Below are 16,499 nucleotides of genomic sequence, written 5' to 3' on the forward strand. Positions count from 1 at the left end.
AAGCAGTTCAGTTGTTTTCTTCAGTATATCTGTAATATTTACAAAAAGCTGTTCCTAAATGTTAATAAATTGAAGAAAATGCATGAACACCGATACTCACTTTTTTTTAAGCACACAACGCCCTCAAATTTCAATAATGATTGCTGATAGCTTGTAATTGAATCTTAGGGGAAAGGAGGTTGGATGCAATAAAAAGTAAAATAAATAAAATTGACAAATGTTAAGAAATGATAGTTACACAGTCTTGTCGTCACACAAAATTCATCACCAGGAGCAGCCATTTTTGTTGTTGTTGCTGGGACTTCCCTATGATGTCACTGATCCTCCAAATATCTCATTACTCCTCACACAGGGAACAGTTGAAGCTCTGTTTGAAAATGGTGGCTTGAAACCAAATACCATGTTGTTTTCCTTTCATTGTAAAACACCATGTTCATGTAAAACGAAGGTCAGCCCGCTAGCATTAAAAGTACTTTCCTAGCATGGTTTGCGTGTTGCTACTTCCAGCGGCTCCAGAATGTAATTTGATTAGAGAAAATCAATTTTCACATTTCAGCACAGCGTTAGCGGTTTTTCCCTCACTACTGTCAACACCGGTGGGACAAATAATGCACAGTGCTTAGGGTGCTTCCCCACACAGAAAAACCCACGCGCTCAGCGTGATAATGTGCCGTTGTTCACAGCGGTGTTGCTAACACATCAGTTTCACTGTTGACACATTTCACTCTCAATTCCAGGCGCCGCTACAAATCATCCGCTCTGCTAATTTCATTAAAACAAAATGTGCATCCTGTGTTTCCTTCAGACCAGCGCGAGACTAAATTAGAATAAGCTCCTTATAATCAGAGGACTCGTTAGGCTTAATTGAGTTGGGGTTAATAAAGCCTGTTATGTCTTCATTGCTTCTTAGTTGATCCATTTGTTATTATTATGATGATGGAATGTGACAACCAGAAAACAACAGGCAGCTTTTTCCTCGCTACTCTGCAAAAAAAAAGAAAAAGAAAAATGCAACAGTCTTCTGCTATTTTATCAACACACAGCTGTGTTTATTTGCAAGAATTTTTTTTTAATGTTTTTTCTGTTTTTTTATTATTATTATTATTATTATTGTTTTTCTTAAAGAACTACATGATCCCATTGAAGCAAGTCCTAAGTCAGCAGGAGATGGAGGCCATCTTCGTCAACCTTGAGGTGAGTAACACCTCAAGACGTCTGTGTGCACAAAACCCAGAAACAAGTTAAAAATTTAAAAAATCAGTGACTGTACATGGTGTAGAAAGAAGAGTTGATGCACATTTCAGATGTTTGCTGTGATGATTTTTTTTCTTGCAGGATGTAATCAAAGTCCATTTCACCCTCCTGAGAGCCATCGACCTGAACATGGTCAACGGGGGGAGTGGCCTGGGGAAGATTTTCCTCGATTTTAAAGAAAGGTTGGTAAATGTGACATTTCTACAACCCCTGGCAGTAATTATGGAATCACCGGCCTCGATGGATGTTCATTCAGTTGTTTAATTTTGTAGAAAAAAAGCAGATCACAGACATGACACAAAACTAAAGTCATGTCAAATGGCAACTTTCTGGCTTTAAGAAACAATATAAGAAATCAGGAAAAAAAATTTGTGGCAGTCAATAATGGTTACTTTTTTAGACCAAGCAGAGGGAAAAAAATATGGTATCACTCAATTCTGAGGAAAAAAATTATGGAATCATGAAAAACAAAAGAACGCTCCAACACATCACTAGTATTTTGTTGCACCACCTCTGGCTTTTATAACAGCTTGCAGTCTCTGAGGCATGGACTTAATGAGTGACAAACAGTACTCTTCATCAATCTGGCTCCAACTTTCTCTGATTGCTGTTGCCAGATCAGCTTTGCAGGTTGGAGCCTTGTCATGGACCATTTTCTTCAGCTTCCACCAAAGATTTTCAATTGGATTAAGATCCGGACTATTTGCAGGCCATGACATTGACCCTATGTGTGTTTTTGCAAGCAGGCAGTCATCTTTATAAATCTCATTGGAACGGCACCAAACAAAAGTGCCATCATCATCACCTTGCCCAATGCAGATTCGAGATTCATCACTGAATATGACTTTCATCCAGTCATCCACAGTCCACGATTGCTTTTCCTTAGCCTATTGTAACCTTGTTTTTTCTGTTTAGGTGTTAATGATGGCTTTCAGTTAGCTTTTTTGTATGTAAATCCCATTTCCTTTAGGCGGTTTCTTACAGTTCGGTCACAGACGTTGACTCCAGTTTCCTCCCATTTGTTCCTCATTTGTTTTGTTGTGCATTTTTGATTTTTGAGACATATTGCTTTAAGTTTTCTGTCTTGACGCTTTGATGTCTTCCTTGGTCTACCAGTATGTTTGTCTTTAACAGCCTTCCCATGTTGTTTGTATTTGGTCCAGAGTTTAGACACAGCTGACTGTGAACAACCAACATCTTTTGCAACATTGCGTGATGATTTACCCTCTTTTAAGAGTTTGATAATCCTCTCCTTTGTTTCAATTGACATCTCTCGTGTTGGAGCCATGATTCATGTCAGTCCACTTGGTACAACAGCTCTCCAAGGTGTGATCACTCCTTTTTAGATGCAGACTAATGAGCAGATCTGATTTGATGCAGGTGTTAGTTTTGGGTATGAAAATTTACAGGGTGATTCCATAATTTATTCCTCAGAACTGAGTGAGTCCATATTTTTTTCCCTCTGCTTGGTCTAAAAAAGTAACCGTTACTGACTGCCACAATTTTTTTTCTTGATTTCTTATAGTGTTTCTTAAAGCCAAAAATTTGCTATTTGAAATTACTTTAGTTTTGTGTCATGGCTGTGATCTGCTTTTTTTCTACAAAATTAAACAACTGAATGAACATCCTCCGAGGCCGGTGATTCCATAATTATTGCCAGGGGTTGTACATGACCTGATGCTTTTTTTCTGGTATTTTGCAGTTGAGGCAGAAATTAGCATTTTTTAAACAGTTGTTGACTTGGACGGTTATTGTGACACTGTGAGTGCTAACAACGTTCTTGTAATGTCATTTTGGTACATTGTCTTAATGTATGGCTGGTGCTGTGGAGGAGAACCAGCAGGAGAATAAAAAAACTAAACAACAGCAGTAATAATTAAAAACACTGATGTAATAGTGCACCAGTAACATGCATAAATGAAAGCATCATCACCAAATATGATGTCATATTAATGGATGTCAGTAACGTTTTATCAATACCTGTTGTGTGGGCCGCCAGAAGAGGTACTGCTGGCCCACCACCAAAGGGCGCCCTGCCTGAAGTGCGGGCTTCAGGCACGAGAGGGCGCTGCCGCCACGGACACAGCCGGGAGTGACAGCTGTCACTCATTAATTCCTGACAGCTGTCACACATTCTTCATCATCACACTCCATAAAGACCAGACGTCATCTCCACCTCGTTGCCGAGATATCGTACTTCATTGTAGGTAATATCCTCAGCCTTTTTGTGTTTATCTGTAATCTGTACATTGTGAGTGTTTGCAGGCGTACCGGTCCCTTGTTTTGTGGAAGCTGAGTGAGTGCAGGACGGCACTCTTTTTCTCTGAGGGATCACTGCAAACACATCAGCATATTGAGTGAGAGGTGGAGGTGGCATTCCCACCGCTGTTGTTACTGGGTGTACACACACCCACACTTGACTGTCTTTGTTCTCGCCAGCAGTACCAGATCCAACAGTCGGGGACGGTGATCACCTGGGAATTCGGGACTTGGCGGCTCCAGTATTCTCTGGGTTCGGTGGCGGAGGAAATCGTGTGGTTCCGGTTCATCTCAGGACAGACGTCTTCTATCCTCGAGCCTGCCCACACGTTACCTTTGTGATTTGACTGTAATTATATTCTGAGATTGTCTGTATATTCGTTGTGCACGTTTCACAACATTAAATTGTTACTTTTTGGCTCATCTATTGGCCGTTCATTTGCGCCCCCTGTTGTGGGTCCGTGTCACTACACTTTCACAACAAATACCACTATCAAGATGGATGCTTATTGATACTCTTATCTATATTTTGGTATAATTTAATTGCACAATTAATGACACAGTGTTTTAAGAAGTGACACATCCAACAGTTCTTCCTTCAACATTCAGCAATCCCGGCTGTTCCAACGTGTAGGTGGGCCCAATCAAGGGCATGCTACTACTACTTATTAGTATTAGCATCCCTGTGTAAAACTTGTGCCATATAAAAAAAAAATGACTTTAGTATTATTAAGTGTGCAAAGAAAAAAAATAGAATTTTCCAACATCTTGAAAATCCCAGTTCTCTTTGCTCAGTCGATCCCGTAAGATCATGGTTTCTACGGCTGTGGCTGTGGCTAAAACAAAACCAAAAAACAATGATTAAAAAAAAAAATCCCAGTTCACCACAGACTTCGTGAAACTGTCTACAGTTTTCCAAGGTGTGGAGTTTCAAACTGCGACCTTTCAGAAAGCATACGCGTTTTAAGTGAGAATAGGGTTTTATGCACAGCACTGTATGCAGAACAATCGTGGACGATGGGGAAAAATGGGTTCAGAGGTCATCACGCTGAAATCCACAGCTTCTTTTAAAATTTTATTTTATTTATTTTTGGTTGCATTGGCAGCATATTGAATTGATAACAGCAATTAATTTATTTTATTTTATTCTTATTGTGATCATTTTATTTGGGAGGAGGGGGGAGGGGGTTCTGACCACAAGGAACTAGGTCCAGTTTGATTAAGGTTCTCAATACCCATCCATTATCACAAGTCATGAACTCTACAAAGGTCCTGACCTCACTCAGTGAATCTCAATAACGCAGTGAGCGACTCTGACACATAATAATCCTGCAAGATCTCTAAATCTAGCTAAACTGTAAGTGAGACTGTTTATCTGACAGCGGTCAGGACGTGTCAGGAGGTTTTACCTGCTGACATCTTACACGAGATCAATGATTCAAAAGAAGCAGAATAATGTGACCAGTCTGGACCCACATATAGTGCCTGGATAGTACGTTCAGCTCTGAGGGATTATAAAACATTGTGATGGTAGAAAGCGGAGGTTTTCTCTGGGCTGGATCTCCGTCTTGTGGAACATTATGGTGCAGATAATTTGCATCCCTGAGGGGCAGCAGTGATTTGTTTCCCCACTGGGCTGAGTGTGGCTGCTTCATAGGTAATGTAATAACGACTTATGGCCTCTATCATGACCATCGTGAATACAGCGCACTGCTGCGAGCATGCAGCCATTCGTGCAGGAGGCAGTCGCTCACTCCAGTGGTTCCACCTGCCCACACATGCATAAAATCAGATGAAATTTGTCTGCACAATTATTGTCTTTTTACTTATGATGGAGTATTGGGGATACATTTTTTCTGAAGCTTACGCATTAGATGTTCACCTGGATTGCAAAAAACTGTTGTAAAATCCTGCAAGGTTTATTGTAAACAGGAAGCAGTACCAGTTACCAGAGGTGGGGCAAAGTCATCATCAAGTCACTCTCAAGTCATGAATCAGCAAGTCCCAAGTCAAGTCTCACGTCATAATGACCAATTATTTGCAAGCTCACTTGAGACTTGACTTGGGACTTGCTGATTGATGACTTGTGAGTGACTTGACAGTGACTTCGTCCCACCTCTGCCAGTTACTTGTCACTCATAGACTTCACACCCAAGAATCAGACCTTCGATCGCATGCAGACGAGAGTATTCATGGAACATAAGCACAAATACCTCTAATGCTTCTTTGCAGCCAAAGCATTTAGCTCATTTAATTGGGCTGCTCTCTGAAAATTTTTCACAATCCCCAACCAAGCTGCTGAATGTCATAGTCATCCTGTACACAGGTCCTTTGAGTGCTGTGCTGAGCAGGAACAGCAACTTTAAGTTTTTCCTGAGTTTTGGCTTTTGTCATGAATGTGGTATGGCTCCAACACTGTTCAGTACTTGCACAGACTGGGTGTTTGGTAGGGTTGTGGAAACCAGCAGCTTAGTTACCTTTGTTGGTGTACAGTGGTTTACTGATCATGAAGTCACAGACAATACAATCAATGGATGTCCTGATTCCAACATTTGAGAATGTGAGCGAAACCTTTTAATGGCTTCCTGGACTCTGTCATCAGAAGTGTATCTGTATGTGGTGAAAGTGTTGAACTTGTACAGAAATTAATTAATCTTGGCAGTGACATTTATGTCTTTGGGTCTTCTGCCTTTGAGATCAAAATGTGCCTGGGAAGAGCTGATGGAGTCATGAAGGTGCTGGGCAGAGGTCCTGGTGGTACCTTTCTTACTGTATGGTCATAAGACGTAGATGCAAACAGTGACCTAAGGGGGGGGGGGGGTCTTTTAGTAGGGTCCTTGGGTACTGCTGCAATGATTTGATGTCAAACGAAGACTACTTTGGGACACTAGGATGAAGAGTATCACTTGCATTGTGAGGGAGCGTCAACTTCAAAATGTTGTTGCGTAGTGTGTTTCTCCGTGCATGATCCAACATGCAGGTGCCTGAGTGTTGAGGACTCCAGCAGCTGGAGAAGCTCAAGAACATCCCTGCCTTTCACCTGGCTGCAGCAGATAGATGGTGTCAAGAGGTGGGAATGAACCAGTTGTCTTCCTAGATGATTGCCATCCAGGATTTGGGGCGTTTCCATGGTGTGGTGGATGCAGCTATGTGCAGCATGTTACCAGACAGGACCGTTGTTGCCCTATTTCAAACCCAAAAGAAACATCTTCATGCCACTGCAATTGGTTGGCAATATTTGCTTTTGTCCAAAAAACGATTCAATAATAAGATATTAGGTTGAAATGACATGTTTTTGGTTTTAGTTCCATTTATTGTGAGTCCAGTTTAAATTCACTTTAATCTGGATTTGGTCTGATTTTATTATTATTATTTGTTTTTAAAGTGAATAAGACATTCTAAAGCTTTCATTAAAAACCGGCTTTTGATTGATTTGAACACTCCACTTTTGACTGAAATGTCAGTGATGTACACTCTATTCAGAAACAAATTAGCAGCTGACACGTTGTTCTTTGTTCATTTTTATCTTCGGTGACATTCATTAGATTTGCAAAATCCGTGCTTCGGTGGCCTTTACTCCTCCATTAGTGACTGACACATACACCGGCCTTATTATGAGCCACTCCGGTGTCTCCACAGAGGACAGCGGCCGGGGATTTGCACTCGATTGTGCAGTTCCTGAGGAGTGGGTGGAGCCTCATTAATTTAGTTCTTTATGTTTGTGAGCTGCAGTGACCTTTATGACCATGTGCTAGTATGTGCCTTTTTTTTCTCACACGGGTGAAAAGATAAAGAGCTTTTTTTCCTCTCAATTTGTCGTTGAAGTGAATGCCACGCCGAAATGGCACTGCTTTATCTTGACTGCTCTGATCCTAAACAGCCGGAGTCAGCCTGAGTGGAAAAGTGCACTCAGAGGAAGATCTGTGGACTACATCATCAGTTGAGTGCCCTCGTGTTGATGTTCTCATTTGCCACATTTCCTAACTCATTTCCGGACCCGTCTGCATCCCCAGAATGGTCGCTGAGGCTAATCACGGACGCACTATGAGGTCCTTTATTGGAGGTCTTTGCTCGGCGTCGTCCCCCTCTTGCTGTGCGCTGGATGTGTTGAGTGGGGATGAAAGGGTCCCAATGCCATGTGTCACAGAATATTAGCTGGCTGCACAGCCTGTCACTTCTGGTTTGCTAGGAGATTTCCTCCGTAGCCTGATTTGGCTCCACCGGTGTGTGTGTGTGGCGGGGGGGTTACTGAAAATTACATCTTCTGTGAAATAACATGCACGACAGCATCCTCATTATGAAACACGCCAGTACAGCAAGGGAAATAGCATCGGCCCTGGAAAAAAATAAAGAACATCAACAGCAAGTTTTTACTGCACCAGCAAACTCTCCAACCCAGCAGAGGAACCGTCTCAAACCGCTGCAGCTCCGAGGTTAATCCATAGTTTCCCCCTCCTACAGATGCCAGGGTAGCTGCACTGAGAGCCCTTATTTATTTATTTATTATTTTTTTGTTATTCGCTAATGCTCTGTTGGCTGCAAAACAGCTCCACTGGAGGAGCTTGGGGGTTCAAGGTCTTGCTCAAGGGCATCGCAGTGTTGGTAATGAGGTTGAGATGAATAGACTCCTACCTAGATTTATGCAGCTGATCCAGGTCAACACACAGGTCAGCATTTCAGATTAAAAGTAAACAGCTTTTTTCTTATGTGGAATTGTAAGTCTATCAGTCACGCTTTCTTGTATACATGATAACATCAACAACATTAATCTGATTTTCACCAAACTGGATGTGGCCTTCCTAAATGAGTGGATCTCAGACAGGTTTGAGCATGATCAGGTTATACCAAGAGCCTCTAAGGACTGCCCACGTTACTGAATAGAGCAATGATTATTGTAGTTTATTACCCGCCGCCAGCCATAGAATGTCCCAGCTGGAGGGCTAACAAAAGTACCACCAATTACTGAATGCTGTGATGGATGGAGTAACACCTGTAGCTCCCACTAGTGGTTCGCTGACCAGCTTATTAATAAAATGAACACATTGCAAATCACAAGTGCAGCACTGTTAACGGTCAGTTAAAAACTGTTTTACCCTTTTACGATGTTTTTGTTTCAAATCATGTTTAATTTTCACACACCCTGAGAAAAATGAACACAGCACCAAGGTTGAAGTTACTGAAGTTTTATCAAGTTATTACTTTGATTGATGAATCAAATGAAATCAAATCGATGAATGGCTTCATTTTTGTAAAACTAAATGTATCATATTTGGAAATAAGTCCAGGAACGTAGGCAGAAATGTATTATTACATGATATTGAAATTGAAATTGTAACAGATACAAAATTTCTTGGTGGTTACATTGATGATAAATTAAGCAGGAAAACACATATTAATTATGTTAAATATAAAATGTGAAAAGCCATTGTAATTCTGCATAAAGCACAAGACTTCCTCTCCCAACATTCATTAACCATTTTAGATCATACATTACTTGTTCCATATATGTCATACTGTGTTGAGGTTTGAGGAAATACATATAGAACTAATACTTGTCCAATATTTCTGTTACAAAAGAAGGCTATATTATCAGTAATAATGCAGTAATATGCTTTTGGAGGGCGGTATGCATTTTCAGAGGCCCTCCATCCATGCCCAGTCACCCAAAATGACCGATATTCGCCCGAGTTAGACGAGGGCGAATATCTGTTATTGCAGCAACTGGGCATGGATGGAGGGACTCTGAAAATGCATACCGCACGACAACTGCATGTTATTTGCAATATTATCGCTTACTGAGATACACAACACGTGGAATCACATTAACAATATTTAATGTCATTTCAAAACGCAAGACACCCAGCAAATGCATACATAAAAAGTTGGCTCACTTTAGCTTTTGTCGTGTTGGCTGGCACCGCGATGCTCTCCAAATTCGCCAGGGCGTCCTCATCAAGCTGGCTGCTTTGGCTGCTGTTCATTGTCGGACTATCCATGAGAAAATCATCTGTAATATCCATATTGTGACCAACACACACTTCTTGCCTTTTCATCTTTTTGTCTGAGGATAGTTCTTGGGCTGCACGCGCTTTGACGTCATCAGTTTATACACAACGGGCGGGTATTGGGATACCCGCCTGTTACTGTGGGCAGGTATAGCCAGGTAGTGTAAATGTAAATCTATGCTACCGGCCCAGCAACGCCTCAGTAAGTGATAATAATAAACCATATTGCGAGCCAACAAATCTGTTATTTACTTGTTTGCAAATTTTATAATTCTGGGACTTGGTTGATTACATCACAATAAAAAATATATATAAAGTTAAAAATAAACCTTTGCCTCAACATGTCCAGTATCTGTTTAAAATGAGGGACTGCAGCTACAATTTGAGAGGAACATTATTATTTGAGAAATTAAAGATCCATACTACTGTAAAAAGCCGTCAAAGGTGTTTCCGTCAAAGGTATTAATATTTGGAATAATTGTCATAATATTAAATTACTTGGTACCTTAGCTTTAAAAGGGTTTACAAAAATAATATATTTACTTGTTACAGTTTGAAGAATTAGATTTACCAATTTTGTCATTGTGTTTGGGATTGTGCACTATTGCTTGTTTGGTTGTGTTTTGAAATTTTAGTACATTGATTACATTATTTGGTTTGTGCACATTTCTTTTGTATTGTTATGAGTATATATATATGTAGGGATTCGTTATTTTTTATGGTATAAGGGGAGGGTATTTATAAGCTTTGCTTCTGCCTTCATCCTTTCGACCACACGGGTTCACTGTACGTTGTTTCCTTTATGTATTTTGTTATTGTCTTTGTTGTTCATCTGTGTGCTGAAAAATAAATTCAATCATTCATTCATTCATTCAACTGGCAATTCTTGTTTTCAATTCACTTGTCTGCTGGTATGATGCATTAATGTGTATTCCTGTCTATAGTATGTCCTCACATTGTGAAACTAACTTGTAAGAAGTATGTATGTATGTGATTATTGACTCCTAAACCGCAGAAACTCTGCGCTGAACTTTATACCAGGTGTCCGCTGGTTTATGGCTTAAATGCTTTTTGCCCCCTAATGACCCCATTCCACCACAAAACTCATCATAGTTCAGTTTGCTATTGATGCAGCACGTGTGCTAGCTGTGAAATGTACTGAGCACTGGGCGGTGTAATTACAAGTAGTTGCACTGTGCGCTTCTTTGCGCCAGGTGGACGAACTGGCCCAAAGTCGTCTTCAGTGCTGCTGTTCAGTTTTGTTCCAGTGTGTTTTTTACATCTTGTTTTGAGTGAGTTTTTTTCTATAAAAATAGGCCTGCTTTCATTCACTGCTACAGCACTCAGCCATTTAGTGCTGCAACCGGCATTATTTTTGTGCCCTGGCCCTCATGAAAGTATGAGCACGGAATCGTTTCTCCAGAAAATCAACCGCTTTTTCAACCGCAGTTTTGAATGGCTCCTGAATGGATCCTGTGGAGTTCCCTCAGAACATCCTGATTAAACAGTTTTTGCATTTGAGCCTTTTATTGTGTAGATTTTTTTATTTTTTTTTACCAGTTGGTCTGTTAATAATCATCACATCCAAAACAGTCAGTGTTCTTTTAACGGCTTCTTTAAAAAAGACCTTCACGTCAGAATGCATCCTAATGACTCGGTATAGGACGGGCGCCGGTGTCACATGCATGTCTGGGTGCTTGCTTGGCTGCACAATCTGTCTGTATAATTGATCAAGGTCTCCCATTAATCTCAATCACTCGGGGCTGCCAGCGGAGCAGGATCTGAGGCGAGCTGTCTCCCCAAGTGTGGATCAAGTCTTAATCAGGTTCTTGTTAGAGTAGGATTGGAGCCTGACAGCAGGGGGGTGGCCTTAGATCCTACATAGGCTCCAGTGATCATCAGTGTGCAGCGGAACACTGATTCTTTCTATTCGCAGTTCAACCTTTGGCCACACGTCGCATTAAGTCATACAGATTCAACACTTTAGAAATGTGGCCGAAACCGATGTCAGGCTGCAAAATGCCCACGAGTCAATAGTTTACACCCCGCAGCACAAACCTCTGCAGCCTGAGTGGAGCTGTGCACTCATGTACTCTGGTTGGTCTTTTTTTCTTTTTGTTTTTTGCTCTGCCTCACTGCTTGAGATTCAATTGAAGGGGCTGCAGAGCTGGCGGTGCTGGAGGGTATTAACACATCCAGCAGCACAAGCGTTCTTCTTTGAGGAAGTCCTGCCTTGTACGACGGTGGCATCCTCCCGGCAAGATGACTTTGAAGAGCAGATCTGTGTCATTCTAATCTGGAGTGAACTCAGAGCCTCATTTCCTCATCGCACCTCATTCTGAGACTTTCCTCTCACATGTGGATAAGAACGTTTCATTAGTGCTCTGTGATTACGGATTATTGGAAACATGTCGCCCCGGAATCGTAATTACATCATTACTTATTCATGGGCTTATATATATTCAGAATCAGAACAGTTTGGCTATTCATGTATTTATCAACCAACAGACCCCCCCCCCCCCCCCCCCCCCGACCTCTAAACTACTCATTCATTTTCACATGAATGTAGATTAAATTGACAAAAGACTCGAGTTGTATTGTGAATAATTACTTGGATTATTCAGAAGGTTTTTCTACATTAAAAGTTTGTGTAATAAAATCCATCCATTAAAGAAATACAGCATTGATAAACATCTGTTCAAGAAATCGGTGTGACTTTCATATTTACTTGGGAGCGGCCCCCTCATGGAGGCCACCATGTTACACTGCTATGTTTATGCAGTAGCCCAGAAGGGACATACGGACACCGCCTTTCCTAATTTTGCAACACAGCCTGCAGGGAAAACAAGAGTAATACATGCAGTCGATGTGTGCTTCCACAGACTAACAAGTTTCCAAACCCTGATTTGTTTATCACAAGAGAGCATGAATCCCTCTCACTAAAGAAAATTCATGACCGGTGAGGACATAAAGCCATCTGCAACCACTAGATGGCACTAAATCCTCCATACTGTAGCTTTATGTCTCATTGGGTTTTTTTATTATTATTGTGTAACAGATTCTTCCAGATTTTCTAGGCTCTATTATGTAGCTGAATAGAAACAATCACACTTATTATGCAAAGGTTTAATTTTAATGTTTTATTTTTAGCTTAATTTGAAGTACGTCATGGGTTTGGAAAAGATTTAACTTACAAAGAAATTATTTTTAAATTATTGAGAATGAAAGTACTTCTAAAGTAATCTGTTATTCTGGCTGTGCTATACTATACTACACTGCATGTATAGCTTTAATTTTTTGTGACAAGTTGAGTTTGTCTGAGCACTGACAAAACAAAACAAAGATAATCATGATTAGAAATAACAGAATGAATGTTAAAACCTGAAAACTAGGCATGCTTTGCTGAAACTGACCCAGATGCCTCCTGTGTTTTATCAGTTGGTGCCCCCCCGGAAACTGGAGTTTAATTGAAAATTACTTTTTTTATATATATATACTGTGCTCAGTTTTGTCCCAAAGAAAGGCAGTCACTGAAAAACCAGCTGTGTCACATTTTGGATTCCGAACGCGGCTTGAATTTGGATCCAAGTTTGCTTTGGAAACACAAATATGACTCGTGTTAAACATCAAGGCCAAAGATTATTTGATATTTTTGTGTCGAGGACAAAAACTACCACATGTTGGTTCATTTACATATCTTGAGATGTCATGGTGGCAGATAAAAAAAAAACCCAAATGTAATTTTGATTATTAGTAGTAGTAGTACTTTATTTTGCCTTCAAAAGAAGAGATGATGATCCTTTTGACTGTCAGAATTCCTACTGAACCAATCATGTTCATTCTGTTTGCTGTAGAAGCCAACTGACAAAGCGTGTGTTGCCAGGCGTAGGACGAACAGGGAAATGTGTAGCAATACAGTTTGAGATCTGCGCATGGCATCTGATTCTTCACGTTAATCAGGAAAATGTGTTATTTGTGTTTCCTTTGAGGATTTAAAGTATCAAAATTGGACCATTCAGGTTATGATGTGATGAAGTCTACTCAAATAAATGCTGGGACTGTGTCCGCCTCCAGGTTGCTGATTTACGGTCAGTACTGCAGCCACATGGAAAACGCCCAGAAGACACTGGACGAGATCATAGCAACACGAGATGACATCAGGATTAAAGTTGAGGTAATATCCAACAAACCATAAAGACACATTTATCTGGAAATTATCTTGTTAATATGCAGGCATATTTTACGGTAAATCATCTCAAATGGTCACACAGATCTTTGTCAGCTTTGACTCTGGATGGTTATTTGTTATATTATAAGATGAAGACGGATTAAGAATTGAAAAAAGGTGAGTACACCCATGTATCCTCGCTTTATCACAAGCTGAAACAGCTTCTCTGTGTCTACACAAAAACCTCCTTTCTAAAGAGGGATGAAAATACTTCGAGTCACTGAGCGGCAGCCTTATAGGACGGCACTGACAGAAGCCGCTCCCTTACGGAGCCGGAGAACAGTTTATAGAAACAAATAAATTAGAGGAATTCCACAGTCATTTTACAGATCACCTGTGTTACAAATGACTGCAACAAGCTGAGCTTTTGTTTCCTGTAAGAATGAAATGACCTCGTTGTTAAGGAAACACCCCGTACTGAATAAACTAACCTCACTGTCATTAACAGAACACTCCGTACAGAATAAACAGACCTTGTTGTTAACGGAACACCCCATACAAAATAATATGACCTCATCGTTGTTAACAGAACACCCTGTACCAAATAAATGGACCTCGACTTTAACGGAACACCCTGTACTGACCTCATCGTCATTAATGTAACACCCTGTATCGAGTAAACGGACCTCATCGTCGTTAACAGAACACCTTGTACCAAGTAAACTGACCTCATCGTCATTAATGGAACACCCTGTACCGAATAATATGACCTCATCATTGTTAACAGAACACCCTGTAACGAATAATCTGATCTTGTTGTTAACGGAACACCCTGTACTGAATAAATGGACCTTGTCTTTAACAGAACACCCTGTACTGACCTCATCGTCATTAATGTAACACCCTGTATCAAGTAAACCGACCTCATTGTCGTTAACAGAACACCTTGTACCAAGTAAACCGACCTCATCGTCATTAATGGAACGCCCTGTACCGAATAATATGACCTCGTCATTGTTAACAGAACACCCTGTAATGAATAATCTGATCTTAATGGAACACCCTGTACTGAATAAATGGATCTTGTCTCTAACGGAACACCCTTTAGTGACCTCATCATCGTTAATGTAACACCCTGTACTGATTAAAGTGAACTCGTTGTTTACAGCACACCCCGTACAGAATAAATGGACCTCATTGTCGTTAACGGAACACCCCGTACAGAATAAACTGACCTCATCATCATTAACGGAACACCCCATACTGAATAAATGGGTTTTGCCATCGTTAATAGAACACCCAGTACAGAATAAACTGACCTCATCATCATTAATGGAGCACCCCATACCAAATAAAAATAAATGGGCTTCTCCATCATTAAAGGAACACCCCATACCGAATAAATCGGCCTTGCCGTCATTAATGGAACACCCCATACCGAATAAACTGACCACCGTTAACGGAACACCCATACCGAACAAACTGAACTCATTATCATTAACGGAACACCCCATACCGAATAAATGGGCCTTGCCATCGTTAATGGAACACCCCGTACCAAATAAAGTGACACCATCGTCATTAATGGAACACCCTGTACCGAATAAATGGACCTCGTCGTCGTTAACGTAATGCTCTGTACCAACATACAATTAATAAACAATGAATGGTTGTTTATTTACAGGAAGAAGGAACATACCAAAAAAAGTGCATTTTGCAGTATGTCATGAGTGATTATGGTGCTGCATTTGTCGCCGCTCTACAGGAATGTACACTGAAGGTGCAGGAGGGAAAGTTCAAGCTGCAGGATCTGCTGGTGGTTCCCATGCAAAGGGTTCTGAAGTATCACCTACTACTGAAGGTATGTAGGCGTCTGTACTGTCAGGGCTAAAAATTCTATCATCCTATTTGTCTTCAAGAGTAAAAGCAAAATCATCTTTCTGTTTCCCACCACTTATCGGTGGTTGACCGATTAAGTCCAGTACTAGTCCAAATTATGTATTGCTGAGGCTCCTTCCAAAGAATCCCAAACCATTCCCAAAACAATATCACTTTTTCTTTCCAAGATGGCGCTGCGACGCACAGCTGCCTGCCAGAATGCTCCTCATCAATGTGTCTTTCAACCACTATTTACCATCTTTTTTTCTCCCTCTTCACTCATTATTTACTGTTTCTCTGATGTTTGGAGTATTTTTCGCAACCGGGGTCCCGGCCAGGGCTTCTTTGTCTACACGAGGGATGGGCTGATGGAGCTCCAACGTAGTATCCCGAACAGGGAAACACATGATATCCCTAAAGAATTGTGGAGCAAATACCGGGTCTGTAGAGGCAGGAGGAGATGCTGGAAAAGGAAGAGGAGATACCGTCCATATCTTCCTTCTATTGTGATGGGGAATGTAAGATTCATGGTGAACAAAATGGATGAATTAGCATCATTTGTGAGGAGCAACAGTGTGTTTCGTGAGGACTCAGTGTTGTGTGTGCTTCATGGAGACATGGCTGCACGACAGCATACCGGACTCTGTGGCAGAAGTTGTGTTTAATCAGGCATTCCTTGGAGTGCTGGGCAAGCTTGTCCAAGCGATACGTGAACGGTGTGTGTGAGCCGTTCCCCCCCACCCCAGGACTGCACCTCTATAGACACATGGGAGATGGAACTTTTGTATATAGTTTGCTGTGTTGCACAGATTTTATTTGCTCTTCTTTTAGTTGCAGTAAACAATTTGACTTATGTGATTGTGTCAAACTTTTCTGTGTCATTTCAGGGTGAGTCAACAGTAAAAAAAACAAACAAATATTTAATATTGATGTTT

At 40.9% G+C, this 16,499-nt stretch overlaps 1 protein-coding gene across 11 annotated transcripts in view; it reads left to right on the forward strand.

Annotated features, from left to right (window-relative positions):
• The window catches only part of vav2 (vav 2 guanine nucleotide exchange factor), a 544,057-nt gene that overhangs the window by 485,440 nt on the left and 42,118 nt on the right, over positions 1-16,499 (forward strand). For all 11 annotated transcript variants that reach the window (XM_034192797.1, XM_034192803.1, XM_034192800.1 and 8 more), the window contains 4 exons: positions 1,126-1,194; positions 1,336-1,436; positions 13,593-13,692; positions 15,452-15,547. In XM_034192797.1, coding sequence (XP_034048688.1) covers positions 1,126-1,194; positions 1,336-1,436; positions 13,593-13,692; positions 15,452-15,547 — 366 coding nt within the window. The remainder of the gene's footprint in view (positions 1-1,125; positions 1,195-1,335; positions 1,437-13,592; positions 13,693-15,451; positions 15,548-16,499) is intronic.

The sequence above is a fragment of the Thalassophryne amazonica genome, chromosome 17, assembly GCF_902500255.1.
Source record: "Thalassophryne amazonica chromosome 17, fThaAma1.1, whole genome shotgun sequence".
Classification (NCBI taxonomy): Eukaryota; Metazoa; Chordata; class Actinopteri; order Batrachoidiformes; family Batrachoididae; genus Thalassophryne; species Thalassophryne amazonica.